A 9,850-nucleotide genomic window follows, 5' to 3' on the forward strand; every position below is an offset into this window, starting at 1 on the left:
TGAATTGAGCTCGAGTTTAAGCACTAAAACTTGAATTGAATTCGAACAGAACTTGAGCTTAGGGATAACGAACTGATCCCGAACGAACTGATCCCGAGCTCAAAGCTCTTATTGTTCGGCTCAGCTCGGTTAAATTACACCCTTAAGTGGAACACAATGGTAAGGTTGGATGAGAATGGAAGATCACTTTCTTTCTATCCTCCACAGCATGGGTTAAATATGTTTGGGTGAATCAAAAGAAAAGATTATCTAAGATTTATCGAACAAAGTTTAGACAAGTAAACAACTGATGCTCAAGTAATGTTGGCTGGCATCCCTCACTTAACTGAGTGCCAACTTCCCTGTAAATAAGTTAATTATTTTAAATACACTGGGGAAGGATAAATTTTTATTGATGAAAAACAAGGAGCACCAGTCTGAACGACTATTCTTATCAACCTTTGTTCTCTCACATCCAAACACCCACCAAGCTTAGTTATTCATGAACAAAGCATTTCCATACTTGTAGATAACAATAAACTGTCATTAATTTCCAATCTTCTTTAGGACTTCAGCACCAACTTAGATGTCACTAGCAAATGCAAGTCCTTGCTTTTCAAGCTGTTGAATGTCTTGCACTGCTGGCTGGAGCCTAGCTACCTTGGCTATCAAACTGTTCTCCTCCGGAGTTCCATGTTCAAGGAACACACCCACCACCTTCCCATCTTTGATCCAGTAAGTACCAAACTTTGGGCTCGTGGAGGTTGGGTCGTTGTCTCCAAACAGGACTGTATCCCCATCATTGTCTCCATAGAATTGCCACGACAGATCAAATGCGCGAGAGTAGAAGTATGGTAGGTAGTCATATTCCTCTATCGGCGCATCTTGTTCTGCTGACCTGATTGCCTGAGAAGAGGAAGATATGCTATGCTTATTATTTTTCATGGAGGCAAACAACAGTGCTGCACAAGCAGAATACTGCAAGGAGGTTCACCTTCACAGCCTGCTCAGCTGATTTCCGAGCATGATCCACATGTTCCACTCTCCTTTGTTCACCAAAGAGCTTCAAGGGGAAGGTAGCCACATCTCCCACAGCATAGACATCAGGAATACTCGTTCTAAAGAAACTATCAGTCTGTAGCCAATTAGCAGAAATGAGATGAGCATAATTAGATATGAAACAGGGAAGTAAATAAAGAGAAGTGGATCTCACCTTAATTCCACCTTTCTCCTCTTCTAGCTGTCCCTTAAAGAGACTAATGAGTGGTCTTCCACCAACTCCAACAACAACAATATCAGCTTCCAGTACTCTACCATCCTTCAACCTTACAGCAGTAACCTGATTTTTGCAAAGTTAACCAGATGTATCTGCTTAGCTTAAATGGATGAGAAATTAACAGAACATAGGTTAAGATGTTGTGGTGGAGAAGTTCAAAAAAGGCCAACAGATTTGAATGTTGGAAGAGTTCACCTGATTAGAGAGAAGTAAAGGGAGACGAGAAAACGATAGTCAATGAAACAAAAAAGAGATTAAGTTGAATTACCTCTCCATTTGTATCAGAATCAAATCCAACAGCCACAGTTCCTTTGACTATTTTGATCCCTTTATTGGCATAATATCCTTCATAAAAAGCAGCAATTCCTGCAGTGAATAATCTTGGCACTGCAAAATAGAAAATACATGAAAGGTGAGTGACATGAAAGGTGAGTGACCTAAGATGTTGGTCTCTAGATGAATTCAGTAAACTGTCACAAAATTGCAAACATTAGTATCCATGGCATTAATGAGTCTGATAATGAATTAATTTACTGTAAAAAATTGATAATGAAGTTGGAGTGCAACTTACTGCACCAAGGTTCAGGGTAGACCATAGTAACATCTAAGTTATTGACCTTCAATGCTGCACCAAGTTCAAGACCAATATATCCTCCACCAACAATTACAGCCTTTCCATCTTTCTTTGCTTGGATAGCAGCATAAAGATTATCAGCATCCTCAATCTCTCTCAAGTAGAATATGTTTTTTGCATCTGCCCCTTGGACGCCAAAATCAGACAGTTTTACAACCTAAACAGCATAGAAATGCCACTTAAATCAGGTCATATAATGAATTAATAGCAGATTTCAACTGACTCAAGGGGGTGAAATGATGCACAAATGTGTAGAAAGCTATAATTAGCAGATATAATGTCGTTGACTTACTGTGGATCCAGTAGAAATAATAAGAGTATCATACTTGAAGATTTCACCGGATGTACTAATAAGAGACTTGGATCCTAGATCAGCTTTTACAATTTCTGTGCCAAGTATAAGTTCTATGCCTGCAGAAAAAAGTTACGATAATATTCGTTATGATAGAGATTCTTAAGTAACTATATTGGTACTGAAAGTTAAAAACAAAGAAGTTGCAGAGATTGAAATTACCTAAAAGACAACAAAAAATGAACTAGTATCACACAAAATGAGATTTTGACCAGTTACTTACAAAAACAAGCAATCATATGGTTTTTCTAGTGGCGAATGAAAAATATAAGGAATGATGGGCAAGTAATGTTTCAGTGTGATTAACTGGTTGGTCATTGCAGAATGAGAATACTGAAATGAAGTGTAAAAAAAAAACTTACAAACTAATTTACCTTTCTCAGTGTACCATTCCGGAAGGAGTCTTTCACCGCCACTGCCGACACAGACATAAAACCCGGGCAGTCTTGCAGCACCTATAAACCAAGATATGTTTTGTGATGGCAGGAAAGAAGTCTTGATAAAAATTGCTAATGTGAAATCGATGTGCTTCATAGTGCATATTGATAAGGGAATAGAATGTTAGTTTGGAAAAAGAGAAATAAAAAAAATAGAGAGATGAAACTGATAATAGTTGGGTATGAGATAAAATATATTTCAAGCCAAGCATGAACCACAACAACTAGACAAAGCTAATAAATCATAAAAATACAAAGAATGGTAAGTTTGGAAAGAGCGAACAGTTGTGAAAATATGTTGGGAATTTCATTTTTTTTTTAAAAAAAATCAATATAAGGTAGTACAAGAGGCTACATACTACTAATGGAACTTATTGAATTGATAAAAAAAGAAAATACCGGTCAGGCATAATGTGCAAATCAGCTTGATCTCTTTCCTAGTGGAATTGGTCACATAGAGTCAGGATTTATGTACCCAATGCTAAACAGGAGCTTGTGGAAGAAACACCGTGTGATCGACACACACAATTAAAGTGTGTCATGTTGGCCAGTAACAATTCAACTTCAAGTAAACAATTTCGAATATGACCATTTGCCCTTTAACTAGAGTTTGAGAGGAGCACTTAACCAGATAGATGTCTTAGAGTATTAATTCTTCACTAAAATTCGAATGTATATAAAAAGAATAGTGAAGAGCAGAAATCCACGAATTAATATCCAAACCATTCCATTTGACGGTCACAAGGACAGTAATTGGGACCAAATTAACAAAAACGGCATTTAATCGAACAAATAAGATTTACTACTATCTATTTGAATCCAAGTGCATACCTTGAGGGAAAAGGTAGCCTTTGCTGAGCGCTGGCCGTTCATAAGGTGCTACCTGAGTAGTTCATAAAGGAAAACAGAACAAATGTCCTTATTTTGCCCAAAAAGATTTCAAAAACAACTTCTAACATGAAACAAGTGAATCCATCTGAAACATAAATGGTTTCCACCGATAAGATGAGAAAATCGATTGATTTATTGTGCCTCAATACCAAAGTTAGAAGCTTTCAATTTCCCTATGAATCAAAAAATGTAAACAATCGGAGGAAAGATGCAATACCGCCTCTTTCGATATGATTGCCAACTCTCCCGGGTTGAGACCAAGTTTCGCAAATTCCCGAGCCGCGTATCCCTAATCGCCAAAACCACAGAAGAGAGAATCAAATTAGGGCGAGAATTTACAACAGTTCCTTTGATTACATGCCACAGAAGAAACGGATTCAACCGAATAAAAGAACAATCCTCAAAGCAAGAAAACGCGATCGGAATATTAAATCGTTTCTTAAATCCCTAGTTCGAATAAGAAAGGCACGAGACCGTCATCCAGAAGCAACCGCCGGGACCGGACTTACCGCCGCAACACCGCCGCCGAGAATCACGTACTTGAAGTGCCTCTCCGCCATGGATCGATCTGAGAAACTCAAAAGGCCGAACAAATGGGAGATTGAAGAAAGAAATGATGCGTCGAAGGGTGGTGAGTTCGATATATAAAGAAAGAATCAAAATGATCAATCTCAACTTGCACAGCTGGCGTTGCCAATTTTGTTTCGACGAGAAAGAACGGTAGCCATAGCCGCCGTCACAGTTCTGGTCAACCACGGGATCACGGCCGTCCGTTTATCCAGCCAACGCATGGATGCCGTTACAAATGTCGATGGAAAAAACGCGGCAAAATTGGTACCCACCGGTCACAATGGATTTGGACAAAAGCTACTGCCAGATGCATAGAAGGAGGCACAGATTTTGGCTAAGTTTGGAACGGTATTGAAATGAAAGCAAAACTTAAATTGCATTTTTTCCTTTCCTGTTTGAAAATTTTAAGTCAGACTCTTCTATTTCTATTTTTTTCCTTAATAAAAATATTTTCCGGTATAAAAATGTTGACTCTTTATTGGTGAAATAACTAAAGTAACCGAAAAAAAAGTGTAAATTTTGAAGGTATTTTTGGTAACTTTTGACCCATTGGTCCAGTTAAACTTGCCATAAATATAAATGATAATTGGTGTAATGTGTCTTGGATGATTCGAACCCTTTTTTTTAGGGAGTCTATTTTACTGTCACAAATAATTTGAATTTCTTAAGTATAATATTCTTTATTATTTAGGTAGTCTATTTCACCGACGCAAATAATTTAAATTTCTCAAGTATAATGTACCTTGGGTGAAATTTGAATCTTCATTCCTTAAGAAGTCATTTCTATCATTTAGTATTGCACTATATAATTCTTGATGTGGAGGTCTCTTTTTGGCATCTATGTGCCCTTTGGATCAATACCTAGGTTGATCTATCAGTCAAAGTCAAGATGGATCAGACTTAATTCGAAAGACAATTAACTTAGCTCAAATAAGGTCCAACATGCTCCTCTTTGCATATTTGGTCTGACTAAGGAACTAGTCTCAAACTCCATCTCAGACTCCGACGCCATTTTGATTTCAAACTCTATCTCAGTTTTAGACGTCATATCAGTCTCATACTCCATCTTAGTCTTAGACGTCATCTCGGTCTTAGACTCCATCTCAGTCTCAGATGCCATCTCGATCTCAGATTCCCTCTTGGTCTCAGACTCCCTCTTAGTCTTAGATGCCATCTCAACTTGTCCTATTGCCCCAAGCGACAACTTCGCCTTAGCCTTAGCCGCTAACATCCTCCTTCTCAGGCGATGCTATACATAACCTTCTTTAAGGTCACTCCGTACTAATATTACTTTTTCTATCCTTGAAATAGATTTGCCTCCTATAAGGAACTCACTAGCGGTGATAGTGAATATTCCCAAGCATGTGACATCTTGGAAATGGTCTAACAGTTATGAGGTTGTCAGACCTGGTCCCCTAGATGCTCACCTAGCTAACACGTGGCGTTGTGTAAGAGGACTAACGACTATTGGATTTGGTCTCCTCTTTGGCCCCTGCGATAATGATATTTCAATTGGCATAAAGATGCTCTTCGGAGGAATATATTATTAGTGCAGGTTGTACTAATAATTAGATTTTGATACATAACAAATAGATTAAAGTTAGATGTATTATTTATCTAACTTTTTTACCAAGTATGCAGGACTGAAAGATAGAGACCTGGCACCAAACTAAAGCCTAGTTAGCTCTGGAGGACCTGATAACTAGCATGAGTCCAAATAGATAAAGGAGTGACATGATATTTGGCAGAAAGTCCAATTGGGTCTGCGGGACCTAACAACTGGCTTAAGTTCAGATAGGGCATCTAGCAGAAAGACTTGGTGGGTCAAAGAGTCCAGTGGGTCTGCAATGGTAAGTGAGGTAAGCACTGGAGGAGAGAGTTCCAGTGAAGGCGAGTCGCAATTAGGGCTTATAGGTGTCAATTCAACTTAAAGCCATTTTGGAAGTCTAAGTTGAGATCATGACTATATCCTGGTCTTGGGAAGATAGAATCTAATTAATAATTATTCTGTTTATTTTATACTGTCATAACTCTGTGATGCAGGGTATTTTACTAACACTTTCATGCAGGGAAAAAAGTTGGAAGAAGGTTGTCCAGGCTCTCGAATCTTGTCTAGGCGCCTGGAGGTCTGGGCGCTCGGAGTTGCTCTAGGCTCTTAGACAAGGTGGGTGCGACAAGAGGTGACCAGCTAAGGTGGCGATCATTGTTTGGCCTGTTAGGACCAAAAATAGCTAGAGGGGGGGGGGGGTGAATAGCTCGTGGAAGTGTATGGAGGAGCCACCCTCGTGTCGAATCCGAGCCCATCTCGGAATTCCATTGTAGAAGTTGAGCTTTTGAATTTCTTTGACTTTGACAACTTTGCTTCAACTTCTTCACCCTCTAGCTCTTCTTGTTATGCTTGACCCTTCCGGCGATGATTCCGGTGAAGAGCGGCCTCGCTCTGATACCACTTGTTAATAAGTGTTGTTAAATGCCATTTGTCCTTAATTACAAGGAATTAAACTTAATGCATGATAATGTTATGGCATACATCAAAAGAGAATAATTTTCAAAAGAAAATATCCTATTACTACATGGTGTATGAATGTCATGACATGGTATTTTTGGATTTTTCATAATAAGACATGAATGCAAAACTAGACATGATGTCATGGCATATGATGGGCAAACAATCATGGCAAGATTTAGCATAAATAAAATATACCTAGATTAACTATCTAAGTATCCTTAAAGTCTTAGCTAAACTTACAACTTAAACCTAGATTGCCCTAAAGTGCTTCAAGAGAATGCCAAAGCTTAAATTGGCATTTCTAATTTCCTTGATTTAATGTATGCCAATTGAAAATAAACATGTCCTCAAATGTTGGCATATTCCATTTTTCCACAAGAGTGATTACATAAATCAAGGCCCGGATTGCCTTAAATTTCCAAGAGAATACCAAAATCCCAACTTGGTATTTCTCAGGGTTTTCCCAATTTGTGCCATTTTAAGATAAAAATCAATTCTTCCATCATTAGGCACATTTTACTCTTTCAAGGAGTAAACAAAGATTCCATTTCATTTTCAAAGGTTAACTAAAACCTTGAAAATACTCCTTGAGTGTCAATTTCCTCAAAGTTGGGTTAACTACCCTTCTAATCGGAGTTGACACTCTCTAACCCATCTATGGGGTAGAGAAGATGCTCCTAGGAACCCAACACCTATTGGTGCTCCTTGGATGCTCTAGGTACTCACTAGGGATAACTTCCCTAGATACCTTCCTAGTGACCTTGTTGGGCTTCTTAGAAGCCTTGGTCACAGTTTCTAGGTCAACTCTAGGGATAACCTCCCTTGTGACCTTATTTGTGACTTTCTTAGACTTCTTAGAAGTCTTAGTCACATTTATTACAAACATACTCTTAGGGATGACTTCCCTAGTATTTTTGGCTTGACCACTAGACCTAGGGTTTGTTCCATAACTATATGGAACTCTATGGTAAGAGGGCACATCCTTCTTAGTCTTTGGTTTGTATCTCAAACCTCTATGGCCATTGGATAGCTTTTGTACCCCTAAACCTAGGTTATGCTCATTTTGCCCTAATAGGATATTTTCCATCCTTTTTAGGGTCTTTTCCATTTTATCAAGTCTTGACCTCAAGACTTGATTTTCTATCACTAAGTCCTTAGTTTTAGATTTTTCATTTGATTCATGAGCATATTTGTTTTTGGGCTTGTATCTAAAATCTTTAGAGTTATTGCCCAAGTGTCTATCTACCTTCCTAACCTTAGGTTGGGTAGTTTTGGCATGTAGGGCCACATGTTTTTCCTTAAAGCCCTCATGCTTTCTATTCTTATGGTAAATTGCATTAAAATGATAAAAGTTAGAACTATCATGCTTTTCACCATAATGTAAGGGGTAGGCTCAATAAATGTTACCTTCTTCTTTACCTTGGAGGCTCTCCTTGGCGTGCCTCCTTGAGCCTTGACCATCTTCTTCCCTTGGGGCATTGACTCGTAATGCCCTTTGATTACAAGAGAAGCACACAATGTGCTCCTTGCTCTTCTTTGTTCCGGGGATGGTCTCCTTGGGCTTCGCCTTGCCCTTTTGTGCCACTTGGCCCTTCTTCTTGGCCAATTTAGGGCACTTGCTCTTGTAGTGCCCATGTTCCCTACACTCAAAGCATATAATATGATTTTTATTTTTAATTGAAATATTTATACCTTTGCTTGTAGGGGTAGCATCTTTCCCTTTGGATCCGGAGGTAGAAGCTTCCTCTTGATCCGATCTTGATTCTCCTCCATTTGATTTTTCTTGACTCGTGGAGGTAGAAGCTTCTTCAATCTCTTCATCTCTTGACCCGGATGTAGAAGCTTCTCCTTCTTCTTCATCCGGCGTCACCAAGGATTGCTCCCCCTCAATCCTAGAGGTGGAGGCTTCATCATCTTGAATATGAAACAAGGAGTATGCTCCCTCCTTGTTCCCTTCGTTGCATTCCCTTGAGGATGAAGCTTCTTGGATTTCTTCTTCTTCGGAGGTTGAGCATCTCTCAACCTTGGAGTCCTCCTCTTGATCTTGCTCCAAAGAGTCACCCTCTCCGGATTCTTCATGATCTTGTACAGTGGAGGGGATCTCTTCATGAAGCTTGGCCAATTTGCTCCATAGTTCCTTTGCATCTTCAAATTCTCCAATTTTGCAAAGGATGGTGCTTGGCAATAAGTTGACCAAAAGCTTGGTCACTTTGTCATTGGCCTCGCACCTTTGGACTTGCTCTTGGCTCCACTTGCTCCTCTTGAGAACTTTGCCCTTTGAGTTTGTTGGAGTCTTGAAGCCTTCCATAAGAGCAAACCATTGCTCTATCTCCATCATAAGAAAATTTTCAATTCTTGATTTCCAAGAATCGAAGCTAGGGTTAGGGTTTTCTGCATTCATTGTAAGCTTTGTGCTTGTATTTTGTTTCCCTTTCCTTCTTCTTGTACCGAGAGTCTTGTAGGGCTTCTCCTCCCTCGGTAGTTACCGAAAAGGAGTGTTTCATAGTGGAGGGTGCGTGCGTGGTGTGGATCCTTGGATTAGTCACCTCCTTTGGAGGTGGATACCAAGTAAAATCCTAGTGTTAGCGTGGGTGTATTTGTTTCTGTATTTTCCGCTGCATATTCTAGAAGAAACAATCAACGCCGAGCAACGCCAAGCACCGAGCGAACGCGACGAGCTATTCACCCCCCTCTAGCTACTTTTGGTCCTAACATGGCCGACACATGTCACGGTCTAGGCATCCAGAAGGGTTTGGGCGCCCGGAGGTGAATAAAGTTTACAGGAAAAACTTTCGATGAGGTGCATCCATGTTAACACACTGCATGTTGGGTTCGTCGGGCCGCGAAAACCGCTTTTTCGCGTCACGGAAACCCCGAGTCACCCGAAGCCATGGATCTCGTGCAAAGATTCGTAAACAAAACTTTTCGAAAAACCTTTTCTTGTACGAGTTTGTAAAAACTTTAGATCTACACTAAAGTTAAGACCATTACCCTTGATGCGCGCCTCACGCGAATCCCGCTCGTCCAAATGTTGCCGGATCTCAAGACCGTCAAGCGCACGGTCCTCTAGAAGTATCCACACGGACACACTAGATGGAGGTGACCAAAAACCAAGGTGTGCTAGCACCTATGTGGTTCGGCCAAGGAAGGAGGAGACGGAGAGAGCAAGAAGAACTCTAGGAGGAAGAAGAAGGAATGAATG

General features: G+C 39.9%; 1 protein-coding gene across 1 annotated transcript; it reads right to left on the reverse strand.

Annotated features, from left to right (window-relative positions):
• Nucleotides 1-356: 356 nt before the first annotated feature.
• On the reverse strand, nucleotides 357-4,251 carry LOC121980300 (monodehydroascorbate reductase 3, cytosolic-like). Its single transcript, XM_042532287.1, has 10 exons — nucleotides 4,079-4,251; nucleotides 3,787-3,858; nucleotides 3,510-3,561; nucleotides 2,616-2,696; nucleotides 2,182-2,300; nucleotides 1,827-2,046; nucleotides 1,524-1,642; nucleotides 1,193-1,318; nucleotides 974-1,114; nucleotides 357-885 (listed from the first exon to the last, which is right to left on the reverse strand). Exons 1-10 carry the CDS (start codon nucleotides 4,127-4,129, stop codon nucleotides 562-564), a joined length of 1,305 nt encoding a protein of 434 aa, XP_042388221.1. The 5' UTR covers nucleotides 4,130-4,251; the 3' UTR covers nucleotides 357-561.
• Between the last annotated feature and the right edge of the window lie 5,599 nt (nucleotides 4,252-9,850).

Source organism: Zingiber officinale, chromosome 5A (genome assembly GCF_018446385.1).
Source record: "Zingiber officinale cultivar Zhangliang chromosome 5A, Zo_v1.1, whole genome shotgun sequence".
Lineage (NCBI taxonomy): Eukaryota > Viridiplantae > Streptophyta > Magnoliopsida > Zingiberales > Zingiberaceae > Zingiber > Zingiber officinale.